The sequence below is a fragment of the Urocitellus parryii genome, chromosome 6 (genome assembly GCF_045843805.1).
Source record: "Urocitellus parryii isolate mUroPar1 chromosome 6, mUroPar1.hap1, whole genome shotgun sequence".
Classification (NCBI taxonomy): Eukaryota; Metazoa; Chordata; class Mammalia; order Rodentia; family Sciuridae; genus Urocitellus; species Urocitellus parryii.
The window spans coordinates 151591805-151616432 of NC_135536.1; the positions used below are offsets into that span (position 1 = coordinate 151591805).

General features: G+C 43.3%; 1 protein-coding gene across 2 annotated transcripts in view; it reads right to left on the reverse strand.

The window, feature by feature from the left end:
• The window catches only part of Syndig1 (synapse differentiation inducing 1), a 122188-nt gene that overhangs the window by 51346 nt on the left and 46214 nt on the right, over positions 1-24628 (reverse strand). The window contains exon 2 of one of the 2 annotated variants that reach the window (XM_026393061.1): positions 13245-13382. The exons of the other annotated variant lie outside the window; for it this stretch is intronic. Within the exon in view, the coding sequence (XP_026248846.1) occupies positions 13245-13382 (138 nt within the window). The remainder of the gene's footprint in view (positions 1-13244; positions 13383-24628) is intronic. 2 annotated transcript variants of the gene reach the window in all.

The following is a 24628-nucleotide window of genomic DNA, read 5'->3' on the forward strand; positions in this document are numbered from 1 at the left end:
ACAAACAAAATAAAAACAAAACAACGCCCCCCCCAAAAAAAACTCAGAAGAGATATTAAAGAATATTTTAATAAGCATCAGAACAAAAAATAAGAAGAGATAACAAGGCCAAGATCAGGGAAAGGTCAAGAAGCTGGAAGAGTGAGTCAAGCACATGGGGAGGTTTGTCCATCCATAAAAGAGGACTAAGAGGGTGAGATTTTGGTTACTTTGTGTGACAGTGGGGGATCCAAGTTAAGGTTTGGAGCCCAACAAAGGAGATCCTGGTAAGCTAGTCCCTGCCATAGGAGGGAACACCAAACAGATAAACCACAAGAGAAAGAGTGAACCAGAATTAAACCAGCACTCTCCTGGATTACAGCTTGACTTCATCAACTCAAAACTTGAGCATGGACTCAAAAGTGATCCTGAATTTTTTTGTGCCTCAGGCCCTGAATACAAAAAGAGATGACCGCAGGTGGCATCATTCCAATCTTTAAATTATTACCATGAATGCTTTTAAAAAAGCAATAGCCAGCATACAATCAAGAATATCTATGAAAATATACCACAAAAATAAGGAGAAACAAGAAAAAGCAGTCTCCTGGGGGATACTGAAATTATCAGGTGTTTTAAGCTATAAAACACTTTTGCTTACAAAAACACAGCTTGAAAATCTTGGCAGGTAATTGGAACACAGAAAAAAGTCATAGCAGATCCAAAAAAGAAAAAAAAAAAGACAAAACAGAAATCCTAGCACTGATAGATAAACAATAGTATTATTCAATAGTATTATGGGTTTGGTAGAAGTTGAGGTAGACCCAGGAGGAAACTGTCAACCAGAATTCTATACCCACAGAACACACCTGCAAGGATAAAATTGACAAAAGGACATTTCCAAAAGCACAAAACAGAAGTTTTACCACTAGTGTATTATACTAAGGGAAATTCTAAAGGTTGCTCTTTAGGTAAAAGGGGGTTATTTAAGTTAAAGGTCAAAGATTCAGGGAGGAATGGGGATAAAAATAAATGGAATATCAAAGAAGACATATCAAGAACTATGTAATGTTTTGAACAACCAACAATAAAAAAAATAAAAAAATGGAATATGTGGGTTTATACAAATAAATACTGACAACATAGAACAATAACAACACTGTCTTTTGGGGGACTTTTGTTTGTCTATCCATCCACCCATCTATCCACCCATCATCCATCTATGCACTCGTCCACATCCAATAAAGAAAATAAAAACATACTTTGAGAAAATTAACATATTGATGATTTGGATGAAATTGAAAAGGATCCTAGAAAAATACATTTTTTTTGAAATTGATGCAAAGAAGTAATAAAAATCCAATTAGACTTCCCAATATTAGAGAAATTAAATCATTAATTTAAAATATTCCTATGAATAAAGCCCCAGGCTCAGACAGTTCTACCAGTGAGTGCTAATAAAGATTTAAAAAATCAGTAATTTCCATTTTAAATAAACTTTCTCAGAATAGGAGAAAAGAGAAATCTTCACAAGTAGGACAACATTTATACTAAAATTTAATAAAGAAATTACCACAAAGGATAATATGGACCAATCTCTTCTGAGCATAGATGCAGAAAACCCAAGCAAAACAGGAACATACAGATTCTGCAACATATGAAAGCTAAGACAAGTTGTAAGATTGGCTTAACCTTTTCAAATCATCCAATGCACTTTACCACATTAGTTAATGAAAGAAAAACACTCATATAATTTTTTTCACTTGCACAAAAAGCTTTTGATAAATTCAACATCCAGTCATGATTTTAAAATAAGGTATCTAAAGATTCTACTTAACAGTGAAAATGTTGGGAATTTTGCTTTAGAGACCTAATACAAGATAAAGGATATAATTTGTAATCAGCATAATTTTTTGCAAGTGAAGTAATGAGAAAGAAATGAAGATTTGGGAACTTTGGTGGTAAAATAATAATATGAAATGTACAATAATATATGCCATACCTGGAGAGTTTAACATTTTTTAACAATGAAGACAAATTACTGACTTATTTTTCTAACAAATGATCAGATACCATATAGTAATTTTGGATGCCACAAAACCAACCCTTCGTTAAAAGGATAAATGGGGATTAATTGATAAAATTCCTGCCCCCTCCATGGGAAAAGTGATAAACCAAAACAAATCAGTATTAAAACTGAACAGGAAATGTGAACATGAATGAGATTGGACTAGGAGCCAAGTGTAAGCATCCACAGTGGGCATCTCTGGCACTCCACGTTTTCTTACAGCTTCTTCCCCTGTAGACTCCAGTCCTGGCATGCAGAGGTAACTTGCTGTGTGATCCTGAATGAATGAAACAATCTTGCTGGGCACTGTTTTCCACAGTTGTCAAGACAACCTGCCTCTCTTTCAGTGGTCCCATGAGAATGCAATAAAATCTGCTGTAAGCTTATTCTGAACAGTCTATTCAGCATAGACCCTGATTGATACAGAATTGAATTCAAATCTGTAAAATGGTGAAAATACTAGTACCAATTTTATCAGAGTGTTGTGGGAATTTGGTGCAATAATGCATATAAAGCACTTTACGTGTGGTCTCTTTCCTATTTAGGGCAATACTATGACCACCATTTTTGTCTCACAGACACCTAATGGGGAGGCCTTCCCCATTCCATGAATTGCATGTCTGCAGCAGCACAATTTTCTACTTTGCTGGATCCTTTCACTGTAGCCAGGGCTGGGAATGTTTAATGCCCACATCACTGCATTACCTGGTGAGAATTACCCTCCCCAGTGTGGGTTCTGATTTGGCTAACACAGGTTGTGTTTTGAACAAAGAGTGGATGTCAGCTTGTTATATCATAGGAACTGGTTTTGTCATAAGCTATATTCTGGATCAGAACAAGTTTCAATGCTGTGTTTTGAACCCTTCCAAATCCTCTGAGGAGGAGGACTCATCCACACTTGTAGACGACAGCCCTGAATCTGCTTTAGGATTAACAGGCTGTCCTGGATGGTTGGTTGGGTGTTGAGGTGACTCTTGGTCAGTGCCTCAGTGTCTCCCAAACTCGGGGCCACTTGCTCTGCCCTGGTTCTCTCCTCCATGACCATTTCCATACAGGTCATGTCATTCTACTATCAGGGTCTTTACTCTTTCCTCCACTACAATTCACAGCCCCATACTCAGGGGAATGGCTTCTGGCCTCCACAGTATCCCTGGAGGAGCCAGATAATGCAACTTGGGAGTGCAGGGCAAATAATTCCCCATGGGGCAGGCTTTGCAGAGGAGCACAGGAGATGTACTATTGATTCCCTCTCTAGCCCTGCTCCACTGTTGAGTTAGTCCAGAGAAAGTTCTAAGTAGACAGCAGTTATGTATTAAAAGATACCACTCTGTTCTTATTTTCTTCTTTTCAGGCCTCATTTCATTTTTTTTTGTTGTTGTTGTTGTTGTTGTTGACCTGGGATTGCTACTCTAAATAAAGCATTAACAAGACCTTGAACTGTGCTGCAGTTCTGTGTTCAGTGGAGCCTACTAGGGATGGGCTTACAGACATTTCTGTCCAGGGATCACCAAATTGAACTTATCCATTACACAGCTATAGCATTAGGGGCCTCTCAGCATCTGCAGGAAAGGCAGTGTCCTAAGCTCCAGCCCTGACCACTGAGGATTCACTCAGTGACTTTGAGGGTAAGTGCATACGTTCCCTAGCTTTAGCATTTCCTCCTGAACAAGGCAAAAATGAATACTTTGGAAGAAGAAAATGGAAGAAATGCTACACTCTTTAATAACTGTAGCTCTTTGAGAAAGAAACATAAGATGGAATGAGGTAGCCCCCAGGGAAGCAAATTATGCCTTGAAATATTAGAATAGGAACAAGGAAAAGCATATGTAGCCCTTTTCAGAACATAAAGCTAAAATCTCTCCACTTAAGAATTTCTTCCCTCCCAAATTGCACTTTAATGCAGACAGATGCATGGTAGATGTCCATCACCTTTCTCCTGGAGGTGCTGCAGGACTGCTCCTCCAAAGGCATGCTGAGAGAGGACCAGGGAGGAGGGCAGGGTCTAGTGGGTTGGGGATAAAGAAGGAAGGAAGGAAGGAAGGAGAAATAGAGATCTCTTTCTTGGTCTCCTCACGGAGGACAGGATCATTGGCCACCAGTACAGCCCCCACCTCATTGCATTTGTACTACTAGGGCTTCCTGGAGCTCTCCGAACCCCAGCCATAAGGACTGGGCATCCCTTCCACTTTGCACAGGCTGCAACACTGGGCATGGAGTGAACCATGTGACCAATGACATGGGTCCACACAAAGATGATGAATGGAAACACGGCTGATATGCAGTCAATGACCATTAAATCAATCTAAAAGGGGGCTGATGGGTGAATGAAGGACTCAGATACTCCTGAGCCATTCTACAGAGGGGGAAAGCAGGAGGGGAAGGTGGAATGAGGAGGACAAATCTCAGGCAGGTAAAACAGTCTGTGTCAGGGGTGTAAGATAAACATTGGGAGGCTTTATTTTCAATCATCTTTCAAAGGAGCTTTGACCCCCCCCCAAAAAAAATGTATAAATAAACATCAAATATCTGAACTATTTCACCTGCAGGAGATCCAAAGTCTGAACAATGAACAGAAATCTCCAACAATTTCCTGTGCCCTGTTTTCAAATTATCTTACTGACCTCACATATTTTTCCAAGAGCAAATCAGTTTGTTCTTTTCATAGAAATAACCTCCCCCCCAAAACAAAACAAAACAAAAAACTGGAAGATGAGGCAAATCATCCAAATGCCCATGGCTCTGTGAATAGTTCACCAATTGCATGGCAGCTTAAGAATGTAAGGATGAAATTTAAATCCAAATAAGGTACATCATTTGGTGCTCTTGCAAGGAACCATGTCTCTGAGTGACATCTTGATGGCAGGTGCAGGAGAGTTTGGATTGTTTTCTGGAAATGGGCTGAAAACACTGATAAGAATCCTACAAGCCAGCCATAAAGAATTAGCCTTAATATCCAGGGTAAAGTTAGAGAAGGCAAATAAATTCTTAACTCCCTTTGGAATAAGGATAGCATAGCTCATGTGTTCTACTAAGGTATATCTGAATGACAGGTTTTTCACACCCAAATCCCATAATTGTTTTCCTCCACCTTTGCAGAATTTGTGAGCCTCTTATTTAGAGGGAGGAGGGCCAACATGTGCTTGGCTTATATTTCTACACTGCTGGACAACATCAAATTTGAGAGAAATAATAAGTGCCTTTAGTACATATCATTATCCAGGATTGCTTGGTTCTCTCCCATAATTTAATATTATCCATTTCTGATGGAGTCAGATGGAGAAGGACACATACATCCCTGGGAGCTACAATCAGGGGCTGTTATTTCACTGGGAACATGAGGAAAAGATTTTTCAACTTATATAGTTCTTTGCCTTGGGGTATTTGTAATGTCTAAAGCAAGACCCATGATTTTTTTTCTATTAGTTGGGCATGATTTGGTGGAATCAGTCACTAAATATAGTAATCACTGAACCTAATCCAGAGGTGGGCAATGCAGATGGGGGCCAGGATCCTGAGCCCTAGTGCTTGACTTCTCTTGCCTGTATCCTGATCTGATCTGCTATTTTGAGAAGTGAATGAGACCCTGAAAGCCAAGGGTTGAGTATTTTCTCTCATATGTGGAAGCTGGAAGTCAGGGAAGGGATAAAAAAAGGGATCCCATAAAAATAGAAATAAGACCAAGAGACTAGAGGAAGGAAATTGAGAGAGAAGGAAGAATAGAGGGCATGGGGGAAAAACGGGGAAAGAAACCCACCAAATTATTCTACATCCATATATGAATACACCACAATGAATCTCACTTACATATAATCATATGCACTAACAGAAACAATAATAATAGAAGCACAATTAGTAGAGCAGAGCAAGTGGACCAGGGGGAGGGATGAAGAGGGTAAAAGAAGGTGCTGGAGAATGAGCCTGATCAAATTATGTACATGTACAAATACGGCATAATGAATTCCAATATTATGTATAATTGTGGTGCACCAATCAAAAGTAAAAAAAAAATACAATTATTCTCAATTTAGAAAAGAAGGAGAAGGGAGTCATACCACATGGGAGCTCTTCACTGCCCTCTCCCCAGCTGCTCTCACATTATCTCTTCCCTTCCTAATTCCCTCGGACTCAGAGGAGATTCCTTAAACCACTCCTTTGCTATTCCAGGCAGTACTTGCCTCTCTTGCTCTGTGGTTTTTGAGGACCCTGGTGAATCCCCCTCTGCCTAATGGCAGCTGCAGTTGTAGGTGCTCATAAGGATGAAGCTGGAAGAAGTGTGGAACCTGCAGACAGCACCAGCCTTGCTGCCAGAGCACCTTGGCTTCCACCACGTGCCCCCAGGTCTATTCCTCTCAATCCTTCTGCACACTCCCTGGGCCCCTTCCTGGCCCAGCTCCTCCTTCTCCCTCACCCAAGCATCCTTCTTGCTCAGGAGCCAGAACCTCTGGAGGAGGGTTTTCCCATTCCTCTATTCCCAGGCACATCTACCCCACAGCTCCTTCCTCTCCCATGGCTTGGGATGAACTGAGGAGCTACAGAGAAGATGTCCATTGCTTATTCCTGCTCCCCTGCTCCATAACATCTCTCCAGGAATCCTTTCCCACCAACCCCTGTCCCACAGCATCAATATTCCCCTCTCTCTTGGGTCATTTTCATCCCCTACAACTGTGCTATAATTTCTTCCACTTAAAAACCCAGCTCTTGACATGATCTCTCTATTTACAGCAAAACTTTTCAAAAGAAAAAGTGTGCCAAACTCGACTGCTTTCTTTCCATGTTTTTAAAGCTTTCTAATCAAAGTATATAGCACACTTACAGAAAAGTGCACAACCCATAGGTGTAAAGCTCCACATGTTTCCACAAGTGTGCAGCCAGCACCTGGATCAAGAATTGAGATGTCCCCAGCATCCATAGGTCACACCCATTGCCCTACCCGCCATGATGCCTGCTGTTCTCAGCTCTCTCTGGAGCCCACTCCATGGGGTTGTCCCTTCCTCCATGCCAGTGGGTCCTTAATGCTCCTACCATCCTCCTCACTGCCGCTTCTGGTAGTGCTCAGCTCTTCTTACATTCATATACTCAGCTCAGACTTTCCCCTTGAACTTCAAACATGCACATCCAACCTGCTTCATGCCTCCCTTGAACCCTAAATGATCAAACACAACCAGCCACTACTCCACACTGCCACTCAATGCCAATAGGCACATAGTCTTGATAAAGTCTGAGCTGAGCTCCTACACACTTCTTGCTGCTGAAAACCCCACCTTCTCATGGATCCTTCCCCCTCTACCTTTCTCACACCACAGCTCAAACCCAGAGGCAATTATTTCAAGACAATAAATTCCTGATAATGACCATGGTCCAGACCTCTTCCTGGATTATGGCAATGTCTCCAGCATGAGGTCTTTGCTGTTGCCCTGAACCTTCACCAGCTCCCCTGAGAGAGTGTAACCAGATGATGTTTCACTTCTGCCCAAACACTTCAGTGGCTTCTTATCCCAAAGAGAAAGCACAGCTCTTTGACAAATATCAAGGGTCCTGAGGTCTAGCTCCACCTCACTCTACATTGTTCTCTCTCTCTCCTCATTTCTTATTTCTATACCCAATGGTCACCCTGCTTCAGCCAAGCCTGCTTCCATGTAATCCTTCATATGCAGCAAGTGTGCTCACACCTCAGGGCCTTTGCACTGACTGTCTCTCTGCCAGGAAGACTTTTTCTCAGGTGGTCCTCATGGATGGAGCCTATGGCTTTATCATGAAATATCATGCTTTCATTGTGCTTTTATTTATTGCTGTCTGACTTCACTAGAATGTGAGTTTCGTAAAGGGGTGTTGTGCCTGTTTTGCCTACTGCTGCATCCCAGACACTCAGAGCAAGGTCTGACACATCATAAGTGTTCAGTAAATACGGGTTGCATGAAGGGATTTCAAAGAACATGGTTACAGTTCCACTGAACTCTAGTTCATCTAGATTTCAGTACCATAAAGAGATTCCTTTTTTCCCCCTCATTTACCCAATTCCCTTTGCTGGTGCTATTCATAAAATTCATAATCTGGTTCTGAATACCCTTTCTTATTTAATTATTGTTGTAATGTTGCAGTTAGTAAAAGAAAGAAACATTTTATGAAATGAAATTAAATCAAGACATAATAAATGCTGAGAACAGAAGACGCTGCAGGCAGGCTCAGCTCATGTCCTGTTAGTGCTGGTTCCAGACCTGAGTCCTCCCGGTCAGAGGGTGTCCAGCTTCCGCCTCTGGCTTCTACTGTCCTGTGGGATTGAGGGAAGGGCCATGAGGGCAAACACCCAATTGTGTTTCTACAGGGCTGCCCTTCCTCTGCTGCCACAATTTTCAAATAGGGCTTGGGGACACTGGATTTAAGAGTAAGTCCTGTGGTTCTATTTTTATTTGCAAACAGGTAAAAGCCAAAGTTAAACTGCAGAAAATGTGGCTTCAAAGGTTAGAAATATTTCTACTTTTTTTTTTTTTTTTACACACAGCTGATACCTCTGTGTTTTCTACAAGTTATTTATCCTTGAAACTTTTTTTCCCACTTATATAGTTTTTTTTTCCACATTTCAGACTCATCGCAGAGATTAAACAAGATAAAGTGTAGGCATTAACTAGCTTACAACAGTCATACAGTCATTCAGGAAATTGTGGGATTTGTTTTCTCTCTGAGCATCATTCAGAAACATCAATTCCTAAATGGATTCACACCACCCAAACTGCACACATCCACACCTTCTTCACTGTAAACTGGCCTACAGAACTTGCTTGCATCAGGGGCTGGATCAAGCAGTGAATAGTGTTGGGGAGAAATGAAGTGGTAGGCAACATACTCCATTTGTTGGTTCCCATTTGGCATCCATACTGAGTCCTTTGTCATGACTCAGGGCTGAACCAACTGCTTCCTGACTGTCCTAGAAGCCCAGGCCACTGCTAACCATACCTTAGGTATGTCACTATACCTCACTGAGCTCCGATATCAACACTTATCTGGGTAATATTATAGCAGTGCCCACAATCCCTAATTGCAAGTGCCTGTGTCACACATCTCCCATAAGGTTGGGTGGGTATGAGAGCACTACCCAAACTTGTGCAACACTAGAATTATCTGGAGCGTTTATTCAAATTTAGATTCCTGGGCCCTGCTTCACAGACAGTTGGAGCAGGTATGAGGGGATAACAAGTGTGCAGGGGCTGAGGAGCACACAGGACTAGGAGCTTCAGGACTGGGAGCACACCCGAGAAGCAAGAGTGCAGTTTCTAATGCGGTCTCTGGCACATAGTGCTCAGCAAAATTATGCTCCTTATGAAACTTCAATTACTACTGTTGCTCCTACTTTATAAACTCCTTTTTAGAATTCCTGAAATCTGTCTCCTTCCAGTCACCCATTGGCCAATGGATCCACAGGGCATGGACAATCCAGTTTCCAGCAGGACACTATCAAACTTTCGGAATCAGCTCCTCCCCTGACACCTCCAGGGGATTTTCACTTTTTCAGCTCTCAGCCAATTCCAGGCTGTGGGAATTATTTCAAGACCATGTTATGGATCAGGAAATCGAAGCATGATGGAATTGCCTGTTGACCAGGACTTAGCTAGAGGAGGGCAGTATCAAAAATATCTCAGATAAATAACCCAGAGATGCCATTAATTCTTTTCACCACTGACCAATTTAATCAAACCACCATGATTTGTTGTTTCGTTATGTTTTCCCGGAATGGCCTTGCATGGTTCTTTGACTTCACTGAATAGCTATTTTGACAATAAGCAGACACAGCTGTAATTGTCAGTAAGAACACTGAGATAGGATCTGTGATAAAGGGGGGGGGAAACAACCAAAAATATCACACTTGGATGTCAAAGATTTCCTGCCAATAGCACCGAGGCCTTGGGGAGTTCTGGTTTGGAGCATGTGCTTTGCACTGCTGTTGCTCCCCATCCAGATCCTACAACTCAGGGTTGCAGGGGGCTTCTTCTCCCTCCAGTTCCTGGGTTTAGACTCTTAGCTGGCCTTGCCTCAGCAAGCACTGATTTAATTTAATGCAATGATTCTCAGAGTGTGTCTGTTCTATTTCGTGCCACACACCCTTCCCTTGGCAGCTGCCTGCTCCCCTCAAATGGCCTGATGGAGATTTTGTGTCTGCAGTTTGGGCTGCAGAGGGATAAATGGAATACACAGCAGCCTCATGGCCAGGCTGAGGCTCTGTGTGCAGGGGTCAGTGGCTGCCCAGAATGACAACACAGTCCAGCACAACACAGCTGCACATTGTAAAGAGGAAGGGGTCTCAGCATGGGAGCTCCTAATTGGAAGGGACATTCATAGGTCCTGGGAAGGGAACTCAACTATAGAGATTTCTTTAGGGAAATGTTGGTACTCTTAGTTGTGGTAGTTTCACTGAAGAGAATCCATTCTCCAAGCAACTTGGAAAAGGAAGGCTGGGCGATTACCATTCCATTCTCTAACATGGCCAGCAACTCCTCACCTCTGCAAAAATACTTGAGGTTCCCCTCCAAAAACTATGATCAAAACCGTGTACAGCAACTGTACTTCATATCTGCTGCTTAAACAAATAATAAAAATCCCCTTGACCATTGAAGGGGATTTTATTATATAAACATCATGAGTCATCAGATCCAAGCCTAAGAAGCTATTATCTTGTTGAGAATAAAACTTTCTGAGAAACAGAATCCAAACACCAGTCTCTGCAACTGTAGTCTTGATGCGTAGTATAATTACAACCTCGTGGACAAAGAGGCTGTCCACAGCTTGCTGTGCTCCCGAGTGGTGGATTTCAACCCTGGCATCAGGGAGCAGCAGAGACCTCACATGATATGGGGTCATTAGTGTGTTGTTTTTGACAGACGTCTAGCCTCTCCTTTCGATGCACAGGCAATGTCTCCCTGTGGCCCCTGCCACCTACCAGGGTTCACAACCACTTGTCACCCTTCTGGCTGATCTATAGGGACTTCTTCTCTCATCTCTGGGAATAGAACACCTCTCCCAGTAGAACATAAGATAAAAGTATCAATATGATTCCAAAATTTAGTAATCAAAACAGAGCTCCTGCATTGAAGATATTCCTGTTGGTAGGGGTATAGAGGGCTTGTCCTAGCAGCTGAAAGGTGGTGTGCCCCGTCCTTTCCTGTTGGGAGCCAGCGACCGCACCCTGAATATGGCGCTGGTCTCTGCTTCCGCTTCGTTAGCAGTTAGAGTTGTTAGAAGTAAACAACTCCTTGTAAGGCTGTGGGGCTGGGCTCTGGCCTGCTTCCGCTGCGCTGTACCTACCAGACTCCTCCATGTGGTGCTAGTTCATTGGCGGGGCTGGGTACTTAAGCCAGGGCAGACCGACCGCTAGCTCTCTTGTTCCTGTTTTCTCATCATGATTCAAAGGTCCTGAGTAAACTGCTGAAAGAAGAATCCTGTGTCGTGTTTCCCTTGCCGGCGAAGGGTCGCGACACTTTCCCACTCAGGGATGATGTAGGAGGGAGACTTTTGATAGAGTTCTGCTCCGTGGTAAAGCCCACAGTGCCCCATGCAGTCAGTAGACAGGTTTCTTCACTTCGTTGTCCTTATCTCCCAGTTTTTGGTGAGACTGTTATTGCTTATTTGCCTAACCCAGGCTTTGGATCCAACATAGATGGCAGGGACAGGCTCTGTCCACTGTGAGTGTCCATCCATCCATCCACTATCTTTGTTCAGATTCCTGTATGCCCCAATCCACTGTGGATGCAGTGCTACATCCTCACTTCAGAGTTAAGCCCCTGGGCCTGTCTCTACCCACCCTGTCCAGGCTCTGCAAGGCCCAGGAGACTGACTTTCTCTGTGCTTGTGCTGCTGGAGAGAGGGTTCTGTGACATTCATGGAATCAGTTCACAGAAGAGAAGCCTGGACTGAACCTCCAGGCCAAAGATGGGCCAGCATCACAGGATTCCCCATCTTCTCTCTATTTTCCTCCAGAACCAGGAACACAGAGCTACACAGAGCAAGGACCCCAAGATAGAAGTAATTCTCTGCCTCTCCTGTCCCTAAGAGGCACTTCCTCTCAGGAGGGCCACAGACAATTTGTGATCATCCTTGACTTTCACCACTCCAGACATACAAGTGGGAAGAAGAAAACCACACAAGTTTTTTTCCTTGCTCACCAGTAAAACAAATTCCATCAATACCAAAGCCAGCAAGAAGCAACTGCTTGACTCAGCCAGGGAAGCAATTTCAAGCCAAGTTTAAAAAAAAAAAAAAATTTGAGCAAAGGACCTACCAGAGTCAGCCATTTGCAGTTTCACTCCCAGACTCATCGGATGCACAGGAGGATTCCCCAAGTGCCCCCAGGAATTTTCCACCTGCCCAAGTACACCCTGTGAGCACTGTTATGCTGACAATGATGCTGCCTTTTGACCAGTTTTGGTTGGGTAATGGTAACAGGTTCTGGTGACGCTGTAATCTCACATTTTAATTGATAATCTAAGGGTCTTTTCTTGGATGAATAGAGATGACTTCTGAGTGAACAATCTTCCTCTGCTGGATAAGTCTTTCAAAATCTGGGTTTCACATGGGGACAACCAAGAGGGTGTTGTGTAATGAAAAAGGGCTGGGAACTGGTACCTTCATGAGTTTCCCCTGGAGCCAGGGAGGACACAATTGCACACTGACATGTGCCATTTCCACTAGCACAGCATTCACTGGGATTGGTACCCACGACCTACAGTGGAACCAGAATCTGCTTTATACAAATGAGCCTTTAACAAGGAAAACCAAGCTCACATTTTCACCTTTCTCACAGAGTTCCGTGTTCTCTAGGGTGTATTTATCTGAACACTATGCTTCCCAGTCCTGGGGTTGGGTCTGCCTTTGTGAACTCAAGGCCTAAGTGAAAGTCAAGTTCCCAAAGGCCATCTGCTCTCTACCAAGTAGTCATGTGCTTCTGCCATACAGGCTTCCTCTTGAAGGCAGTCCCATCCCGGCAAGGACAGAGCCATGTCATGCTGAGAGATGAAGCAACCTAAAGGATTCTGCTCAGACCCCCCGGAGCTGCCCCAGATTTTCCGAACTCGTTCTCCAGTTGCTCAAATGCTGACCCCCTTTTTGCAGGAGATGAACAGGCTTCCTTGGCTCGCTCTCCTCTCCCTGGTCTGGGTGTGTCTAACATTAACACCACCATGCACTGGGTGCAAATGATTGACAGAGGCCTTACCTCATGGGACAAGTAGAAGGCGGCGATGCCCAAAGGCCAGAAGCAGCAGAGCATGGAGAAGACGCTGAGCCCCAGATGGTCACGCGGGGGCATCATGAGGAAGTTGTCCTCACTCTCTGTGTCACTTGAGTAGTCACTCTGCAGGGAAAACAGGCCGAATAGGAGAGAAGATTAGTAAAGGAATCATCGTCGGGCTGCCCCAAGATGTGGGTACCAATCCTGGCTGAAGCAGGCTCTCTGCAGCTGCTCCTGCAGCTGCTGTTGCTTATCTCATTAGTGTCACCATGATTGCCTAGAAACATATAGCCTCAAAACAATGGTGCCTCTTACTGAGGAACCCTGAACAAGATCAGGAATCCCAACACAGGATTCTTGGGTAGTTCAACAGTAGTTAAAATCCTAGAGAAACCAATTTCAGCACAGATGGTCCCCAATTTTGGATGACTTAACTTATGAATTTTGAATCAATGATGGATATATGAGAGTATTGAACATAGTTTCAACTTAGGATGTTTTTTATCTATATTGTGTTTATTAGGACTCTAATAGGAGCACCTATTTTCAAAGATCTTTGGGATCTTAGTGCCAGGACAGTGGGGGTGAACATGGAAACTATCAGAGGATGGCATTAGGGACTTTCAGAAGGCTTTTCCCTTGTGGATTTTCTTTTTATTTTAAGAATTCTTGCTAGTTTACAGGACATTGCAGGACAAGTATGTATAAAAGGAGAACATGATCTTATAAATCTCCCCTTCCAGTTTCCTTTGACTCTGAATCGAGTCAGGACATAGAGGGTTCTCATGTTCACCTCTAAGCTCCATACTAAGAAAATAACGGCTGCTTTGGAAGAAGCTGCCTTTAGATGCTGGTCTTTTTGCATCAGGGCCCATTTATAAGTAGGGCTCAGTCCAGGCCTGACCAAGAATGTCCTAAGAGTTCTGAATTGGGGGGGGATGGGTGACTGGCTGGACTTAGAAATTTTTTAAAAGAAGCTTAGATGATTCTCAACTTTAGCCAGCAATGAGAATCACTGCCCAAATCTCCCCAAAGGGGCTCATCAGTGTTCTCAGGGTACTCAGTACCAGACGCCCTGCAAATCTCTCTTACCCGAGGTGTCTCTGTGGAGGCCATCTTTGTTTTCTGCCTTCTTTTACCCCTGGCTGGCCTCCTATTGTGATTTATTTATTTATTTGTTTTGTTTTGCCTCATCAAAACATGCTCTTTTCACTCTGACTCATCAAAATATCAGGGTCACTCTTTTCCACCTGTTATTGTATAGAAAGATGGAGTCATAGCTTACTCCAGACGTCATTTCCTAAAAAAAGAAATGACACATTTCATCTTGAGGTTAACTTCCTAACTCCTTTGCTAGTGGTTGGCAGAGGACCTGGCTGCAGGGTAGAGATGCTCAGGAAGCCATGGTGGTACTTAGGCTATGAGGGGACATCCAAGTGAACACCAGCCTGCCTCCCCACTTGCCCTGGGCCCCCTGAATCCTCTCCACAGATATTCTAGTCACAGACACTGAGGAGGTTCTCAGGTGACAATGGTGTCCTTCCTTATTTTTGCAAGTTAAATGTACATAAACCTGCCAGTCAGAGTCTCTAATTCCTGTTCAGAAAGCAGTGGTGCTGAGGTGAGATAATAGGGGCTCCCTGTTAGGCTTTTGCTTTTCTCGAGTCAAAAGAGAGAAAATAGGCTCATAAATATTGATGAGTTCATTCAGATAATAAGCAAGGACTTCTCCAGGTGGTACTAGGATGGACACTGGTGAACACACAGAGTCTGTCCACCCCACCACACGGGGATGGACCTGCAGGTCAGGGGATCTGAAGCATCATTCCAAAAACAAGGGATGTGATCTGCCAGAGGCCACAAGACCAGCTCCTGGCCAAGCTTCCATCCTGCAGATCACTGTTCACTCTCTGCCCGGGTGTGAGTCACTGCCATCTGGTACACTGTCCTGTCAACATGTCTGGGCCTGTATCGCATCCCATCCACAGGAGCCTTGTCTGTGAAATTTCTATTCTTTTTACTATGCACACCATCTCCCATATGGTCTTCAGAACAGTAAAGGGAAATGAAAATTACCATCATTATGGCTATCAGAGATGGAAAACGAAACAGCCCACAGGCATGCATAATTCATGTGGGGAGATGCGAGGACCGTGGACGGTCCAGGTGGAGATGAACGATTCCCAGCCCACTGGAAAGTAGGAATCGTCCATCAGAATGAAGAACGAGCAGCACTGAATTGGAATGTATCCACGGCTGTGCCTCTTCTCACACAAACAGCCCTGTGTCACCTCCATGCTTTCCAGAACTCCCCCTGAAAACAAGTGACTTCAGGGTATCAGGGGACCACTGGTGTTTAAAAGGGCCAGCCTGTGACAAACTCACCTCTATCCACAGATCAGACTCAGAGGGCAGACAATCAGGCTGCAGGAACAGCCACTTCCAGCCCTCAAATCAGACTTTGACCTTCATGAGCTTCACATCATGGGTGGTGACAGTGCAGATGGAAATCCTTGCACACGAACAATAAATCTATCTTTGCATATTTGTTTAAATTTTTAGTTTGGGGGATTTTTTTAATTTAAAAAGAGTTTTACACACTTGAACTCACTGCTTTTTCACAGCAACTCTGGAAATGATCACAATTTTTATTGTCATGTCCATTTTACTAAGGACAGAGCTATTGGAGAGACTGAAATTCTTGCCAAAGGACAGCACCACCCAGCTCGTGGCTGTCTGACTCTCTGATCCCTGTTATCTGACAGGTCCTGAGTGTCATCTTTGGAAATAGATGGTTTACACACATAAACCCATTTTACCTCAATTGCTCCTACATGTTCCTTCCTGTTGCCCCTGAAGCTTCACATTTTGATTGGTTTGTTTCCTGGTGGCCAATGGCCACAGTGGTATAGTGAGGTTTTCCCCATCACATAGATAAGGCTCTGGGACTGCTGCTCCTCAGCACATGGGCCTGATATAAGCACTGACTCTGGTGTTGGAAACTGAGAGTTACATCACCCTACCCAAGAAGCAAAGAAATAGGTTTCAGGGCTCTGCCATTAAGTCTTCACAGATACTTACTCAGAAGCATAAAGAAAGCATGCATTCAGATTGCAAAGTTGTGGTTCATGACACCAAAATTATTAATAAAGGTTGATTAAAATAGATTTTCAAAACTGAGAAAAATAATAGAGCACCCAAAACCATCCTGGCTCTTCTATTCCTTTATTCTTCCATTGGCAGGCAATCTATGGGTACAGTGGGTGTGGGCATCATACCACAAAACAGGGAGAATGGGAGACAAAGCCAGGTGGGAGATGTTGTGTAGATACCAACAACCAAGCAGAGGAAATGCGTACAACTAACACCAAAACTCATCATGCACAGCAGCTGACTTAAAAAAAAATCTCCTCTATGGGTCATTGCATTAGAATCACTGAAAGACAGATGGGAAGCATTTCAGAGATTATGGTTCATGTGGAAGCCCCCCCCGCCCCCACTTTTGAGTCTTTGGAAGAAGCAGAGACAAACAGACCAAAGCAAGATCCTGGGCTCCAGAGCTGGTGCCCTACTGGTTGGGCTGCTGCCCTTAATTCTCTGCCTATTCACATCACCTCCATTTAGAGAGATGATGGCTCTCAGTCCTCTGGGAGTCTCCTTATTTATTAGACTATTTTAATAAAATAATCGTAACACCAGGCACAATGCCACATCACAAGGTTCCACATTCAGGGAAGCACCATGAGCAAGAGTTATGAGAACAGTTTCAGGGCAACCAAGTTGGACTCAGCAGTGTCACCTGGTCTCCCTGAAGGTCTCATCAACAGCCTCTGGGTTTCAGACTGTCTCCCTCACTCCCCTGGCTCTCTGTGCTCTACTCCTCCTGGCAGTGTGATCTCACTGTGTGATCCTAGGGGAGGGGGCTTACAATGTCTGCATCTGTATTGAACAGAGCAGCCACTGGCCACATGGAGCTATTTAAACTTAAAATATGACTAACAGCTAGTTCCTCAGCTTCACTACACAGTCAAGTGGCCAAGAGCCACAGGGGTCTAATGACCAGCATATCAGAAGGCACTTGAATATTTTCAGCATTTCAGAAAGTTCTAGTAGACTGTGTTGTCTTATGGGATCTGATCCTTATGAACTCCAGTGTGTTCTCTTTTACATACAAGAACCTCTGTTGTTCCTCCAACATGCCAGGTGTGCTCAGCCTGCCTCAGAGACTTTGCACTTGCTGTCCCTTGGCCTGAAACACGTCCCCCACAAACACACATGGCTAGCCTCCTCACCTCAGGAGGGGCTTTTGCTCCAACTGTTATTTCTCAACAGAACTTTCCAAGGATACTGAAGAGACTGTCTCTGTCTCCCCAATGCCCCTATTTTCTTACTTGCTTGGGGTTTCTCCTCTCCATCTCAGTAGTACCGACTTTCTCAACTCCCTTATTCTAAGCACCAGGAGGGGAGAGATCTGTGCCTACTTTGTTTGCAGCTGTATCTTAAGCACCTAGAAAATTACCCAGCACATGAGAGGACCCAATGCACCTTTGCTGAATAAATGAAGACTAAATTATGCTATGTGCAGGTATGAATATATCACAATCCATTCCAATTTTAAATATAACTATAATGCACCAATTAAAAATAAATAAATAAATAGAAGGCAGACCAATAGAGCAAAAGAAGGGAGGAGGGGAGGAAAAAGAGGAAATTCTAGGGATCAAATTGGATCAAATCTGATGAATATGTTAAAATGAACCCCACTGTAATATAATTATAATATAATATAGTTATAATGCATTAGAAAAAATAAGGATTCACCTGTTGTCTTACCAAACATGAAAAACAACAACCAAAGTGGCAAAACTCTTGGAATCTGGGCAAAATACACTGGGGTGGCCAAAGGATACGTGGTCACTGGGATTTATCATTGCTCATAAATATGCTGCTTTCAGTTCTCTTGCTTGACCTGTGCCTGCTAGTACCCTACCCTGAAATGCCCTCCTATGTTCTCCAGAACATACATCCTCACCATTCACCCAGGTGAGACCACTGGGTTTGGAGGGGTGGGTAAGAATGATGACTTGGCCAGGTTCAAGGCTGCCTTACCTAGGGTGGCTCTAGAGCAGCTGATGAACAGAATCAATGCTAAACTGCAGCAAGGAAATAGGCAAGGGCAGGCAGCTCGCTGTGCCTTCCCTGTTTATTAATGGCACCCCGATGTTCTTGGAGGGGAGAGACATGCTCTGTCCACATCAGAGGAGTGTGGAAGTGTGGGCATGCTGCCTTTGATGCCTCCAGGCAAGAGCTCCACCAGCATGGAAGGAAATAACCCCAGTGAATCACACAGGACAGGCTGATATCTGGGTTAGGAGCCATGAGGGTCTTGCAGGGCTGGAGCTGAAATCATCTTCCCTGACTTGACCATTGAGTTGGGTCCTGGGTGTCCACTTGTATCTACTTAGGCCTTCTCCATGACAGCCTAGCTGCAGAAAATTCAATTTTTACTACACCCCATCAGATTATCTTCCCTGCATCAGGATTTCACATATTTTGAAGCCCACTGATCTTTGCTTTACTTGAAACTGAATCACATTAAAAACCACAGACAGGGCTGGGGATGTGGCTCAGGCGGTGCACTCGCCTGGCGTGTGTGCGGCCCGGTTTCGATCCTCAGCACCACATACAAGCAAAAGATGTTGTGTCCGCCAAAAACTGAAAAAAATAAATATTAAAATTCTCATTCTCTCTCTCTCTCTCTCTCTCTCTCTCTCTCTCTCTCTCTCTCTCTCTCAAAAAACAAACAAAAAAAAAAAACAAAAAAAAAAACCCAAAAAACAAAACCACAGACATTGCTAAGAGTTGGTGGTATATGCTTATAATTTCAGCACCTCTGGAGGCTGAGGCAGGAGGATTGCGAGTTCAAAGTCAGTCTCAGCAACTTAGCAAGATCCTGTCTCAAAATAAAATAAAAATGGCAGGAGGTATAGCTCAGTGATAGAGCAGCGGAATACTGGGAAGCCACTATTAGTATCTGAAAATAATTACCCTAAAAATTCACTGATTATCTTAGGCATATGCTTTTAGTTTCTTCTAGTCTGTAGTAATTTTACTGTAGATAGAATATATATCATATGCTGGTGAGATAGAAACAAAAGTGGACCAACAAGACCTCTTAGCCTTAAAACTGAAGCTGCCTCCTTTAAAAAGTGTGTCTGGTGCCATGCATTGCGGCGCACACCTGTACTCCCAGTGGCTCAAGAGATTGATACAGAAGTTCAAGGTTAGTCTCAGTAACTTAGTGAGACCCTAAGAAACTTAGATCTGGTTTCAAAATTTAAAATAATAATAATAATGATAATAATGGCTGGAGATGTAGCGCAGTGGTAAAGCACACCTGAATTCAATTCCCGGTATTCCCCTCCCCCCCAAAAAAGTGTTTCTGTCAAATGCAGCTGTTGGCATTTGGATAGGTCAGTTGTATCATGGGAGAAGAAGCTGAGAAGAGCTCCAGGGCTTTCTCAAAAGAGTTGAAGATGTAGGGATTCCTAGAAAAATCTCTGTGTGTAAGAGGGAGGGGAAATTGGAGGTTGAGAAGGAGAAAGGGAATGGGCAGGTGTCCTGAGCCTGGAACTATGAAGGCCAACAGCCAGCTCAGGCCTGAGGTATGATTCAGGGAGTCTTTAGGACTCAGGAAATTACTATTCTCTATTATATGAATAGGGAACATTCTAGAAACAATTCCAAGTTCATGTCTGCTATTCTCTTCCATCTATACTCTCAGACCAGTGAGGAATCTGCAGATTCAGAACCCAGGAATCTGTCATGACAAGAAGCAAAGCAGATCAAAAGCCAGACCTGGCTTTGGCCCCAGCCATCAGAGGAACGTACTCTATGATCAGCTGTCCCCATCACACATCCAAAGAGCCCAAGGTGGAAACAACCTGATTCTCCCCAGAAATGCTCAACCACCATTGCCCCCAAACTAGAGCTCTGAATCATCCTGGGAAGATGACGTGTTATAGTGTTAGTACAATGTCAGATGTATTTCACTCTCTATTCTAATTCCTGAAATCTGGGAAATAAGTTATTCTCTATTATTGAAGTCTCTACTAATCAGAAATTTAACTCACAGAAACACTATATATATATATATATAGATTGGAACATGTTCAATTTTGCTCAGTATCATATTCTATGCACTTTCCTTGCTCCTAAAAGTGGGAAAATACCTTCAGCCATCAATTAATTTCCATTTGCTCAATGGAATCGTCCATCATAATACAGGTGACAAGTGTCAGTTAATGAGAGGGACATCAGGTAGTAAATACAATGATTTCCCATTGTGGTCTCAGAGCCTGGGTCTCCATAAAGTGATACATGGTGATGGTGGAAGTGAGATTGGGGTTGGGTGTGGATAGTTCCACGTGCCCCACCCTGCCTGGTTTCAACCAGCTGTTTCCCTGTATTTTGGGTTATCAGGCAAACTTACAAAACAAATGACATTCAGCTAAAAATAAATAACGAAATTTGAAAATGAGTGAGTTAATGCATCACCCAGAAGTACACAATTTCCCCCTCCTGGTAATATCTAGTCCAATATTCCCTAAATGATTTTTTATTCCCTAAGGAAGGAGGTACTGTATTTTTAGAAGACACTAATCTGATTAAGAGCCTAAAATATGGAATTTTTTTTTTGAAGATAGAGGAAAAGATAACATAATTCAGAAGGGAAATCAAATAAAACACAAGCATCTTGCACATCCTAGAAGGACTGAGAGGAAGCTCCCACTGTCTGCGGTGGGGTGGTGCTGCAGCAGACGCGGCACAGGAACCCCTCTCTGTGCTCATGCCCAACTCTGTCCTTCTCTTTGGAGGTTTCAAATTTGATTCTAGGGACAGAATTCATGACTGTAAATATCTGATGGTTACTTACTAACAGATTCTTTATGAAATAAATGCACAGAGTGTGTTTGTTTGCTGTGTAAAAAGCAAAACAAAGCTCGCTCAGCAGACACAGCTTTGGGGCTCACCAAAGTTAAAAGCAAAAAATGTTTCTTGTTCTATGTCTTCAAATTTTGTCGTGCTCCTTTGAGGAGTTTTTCTCCTTGGTCATGGGTGCTTCAGAAACTAGCTCCTACCATATCCCCTCAAAGACTCTACTCTCATGATCAGTCCACATGATTAGTGTGAGATTTTAATTCCCTTTTAGAATCATTCAGCTCTTTAAAGCAGGCATTAGGTCTTAGCTATGGTTAAGATGTAAGGGTCTCTCAAAAGCTATGTGTGAGACATTGCAAGAACTTTCAGAGGTAAAATGATTAGATAGATTTTAAGAGTCATAACCTAATGAGTGGATAGGTCCACAGACATGAATTAACTGGGTGGTGACTGTAGGCAGATAGAATGTGGCTGGAGGAGATTGGTCACGTGGGACATGCATTTGGGGTTTATATTTTTCCTTGGTGAGTGGAGCTCTCTCTGCTTCCTGATTGACATGTCCCAATCTGCTTTTCTCTGCCATGCCCTTCTTTTTTCTATTTTTAAAATTTTTATTTATTTATTTATATGTGGTGCTGAGAATCGAACCCAGGGCCTCACACATGCCCGGCTCTACCACTGAGCCACAACGCCAGCCCCCTGCCACCATGTTTTGCCTCACTTCAAGTCCTGGAACTATGGAGTCGGTCAACCATGGACTGAACTTCTGACACTATGTGTTGAAATAAAATTTTCTTCATTTACGTTGTCCTTGTATGTCTTCTGGTCACATACAAAAGCTGACTAAAAGTATCCGAAAAAGCAAACTCTGGGGAAAAGCCCCTATATCTGAGATAGTGGAGGGGGAACAACAACAACAACAAAGGTAAAAAGGAGACAGACAAGGGTACGAGAATGGAATTTTAATTCAGCGGTCCTACATGTTTTTCCAGGCATGTCACTCCCCAAGCCAGTCTCCCTTGCAGGCCTGTTACTCCCAAATTCCTGGGAAATCTATAAATCTACCTGTGCCTTGTTAATTAACTTTCCAGTTAATAGATTAAGCAAAGAGAGATATGGTGTCTTGAGGGATCTATAATTTAGGGTCCTTCCAGCACTAACCATTGATCTAATAATGAACATTTATTGAGATCATCAAACTAATGTCATTCCTACCTATTTTCCTATACCCACCCCTCACCAAATTTCCTTTAAAAGTCATTGAGCGAGGCTGGGGATGCACCTCAAAGTTTCCATGGGGATAGTTTCAGTGCTCTGGGAGGGGAACAGGTGTTTATGCATGCAGAACAACTGTCAAGAGAGAAATTTCTGCTAATGTTATTTGTCCAGAGTAAAATGCAGACTAATCTGTCAACTAAGAAGTGTCTCATTAGATCTGAGCATGGTTGTGGCCTCCAGGGTCCATAATGTTCTGTAAGCAGCAGCCAAAGAAAGCAAAATTCACTAAGATTCACCCCTGTTGGTGTTCTTGGTGTGTCTTTCTGAAGGTCTCGTGTGATAAGACAAAAACTTTATTAGAAGACTATTACTTAATACTCCTCCATTCATGTAAGTACTTAGTTATAGATATGGAATCCAATGGTTAGAGTAGGATCATGTTTTAGCTTTTTTTTCACAAGGAGCCGACCAGCACAATTGTAGAGGAGGAAGAGTTTATTTGAAGGCTCATGGTTTCAGAGGTCTTAGTCCATAGAAAGCTGACTGCATTCCTCTGGGTTCAAGGCGAGGCTGAACATCATGGCAGGGGAGGGTGGCAGAGGCAAAGAGCTCACAGGATGACCGGGAAGCAGTGAGAGAGATTCCACTGGCCAGATACAAATATTTACCCAAAGCCATGCCCCGATTCCCACCTCCTCCAGCCACACCCTACTACTCAGTTAACCCCAGCAGGATCAATTCACTGATTAGGTAAAGACTCTCACAACCCAATAATTTCTCCTCTGAACCTTCTCTCATTGTCTCACACAGCTTTTGAGGGACACCTCACATCCAAACCATAAAAGATAAGAAGCTTCTTCTGTTAGGTAGTAGTTGGTAAGGAGCAGTGGAAGGCATAGCAAAGTTATGGGTTTAAGTTAATTTTTTTAAAAAAATTATTGCCAAGGTAGCTGAGTAAATAACTAGTAGCAGATAAACTGTAGAAAAGCATTGGCACCAGACCTTGAGAGTAAGCAAATGGAAACAAAAGGAGCTAACTGAGGGGCCATTTGGGGAAATGTATCAAGAAAGAAGGATGAATGAACTAACTCCTGACAGGGTCATCTGAGGTCAAGGTAAAACTAGGAGTTATGGCCATAGGTGTCTTGGAAGGGAGGTTTCTTTAATAGTGTATGTGCACTAAGGTAACTTCTGACCAGGCACTGACCCCAGTACCCGCATTAACACAGGATTGACTTGTAGATGAAGCCACCATGAATAGGATGGCCAACATGACAGTTCCAGAAAGGACCAACTCAGGTCAAAATCTCCACTGCCCATGGGAAGGAGTTAACTACTTGACTGGCAAAGAGTGCAGAAGGTAGAACCCAGTTCTCCCGACAGACGTCAAACAGTAATAAATTTGGAAGCAGCATTTTTACTTTGTCTTTCTCTGCTCAGAGACGACCGACCCACTCTCTATTGACAGTGCTGTCTGCTTGAGCCTTACTTTGCTTTTACTTTACTTTCACTTAAACACAAGAACTGAGGACTGGAGTTTCAGCTCCCTGCTCTAATGGACACTTCTACAACTTTGCTGATCAGGTTACATTCTTCCCAAGCTTTCAGAGCTCAGGTATCCTGGGAGGGCAACTTCAGCAAATGTTTTCTTGGGATCCATCTTAGTTTGGATTCCCCTAGAAGCAGATCTTGGGTAAAGAATTCAGGTGCAATTGCCTTCTTGGGAGGTTGCTGTGTTTGGATGGGTCTCTAGAATACATGTGTCAGAAACTTAACCCCCAAAGTCATATGTTAATGGTAGGAAGAGAGTGAAAATTTAATTCCATGATGGCATTTAGAATGAGGCTTTGGAGAGGCAATTAGGATTAGATAAGGTCATTAGGTGAAGCCCTATTGAATCCTGGTGACTTTATAAGAGACAGAGTGACCAGAAGAGACCCACATGCTCTGTGTGCTGATCTGAGCTGCCTGGGACTCTGCCAGTAAGAGTACCATTGTCATCCAAGCAGCTCAGGAGGCTGAGGAAGGATGATCAAGAGCTCAAAGCCAGCCTCAGTGAAAGAGAGCTGCTAAGCAACTCAGTGAGACTCACCCTGTCTCTAAGTAAAATACAAAATGGAGGTGGGGATGTGGCTCCCTGGTTGAATGCTCCCGAGTTCAAACCCCAGTACTAAAAATTAAAAAAAAAAATGAATACCACCGTCAGATGG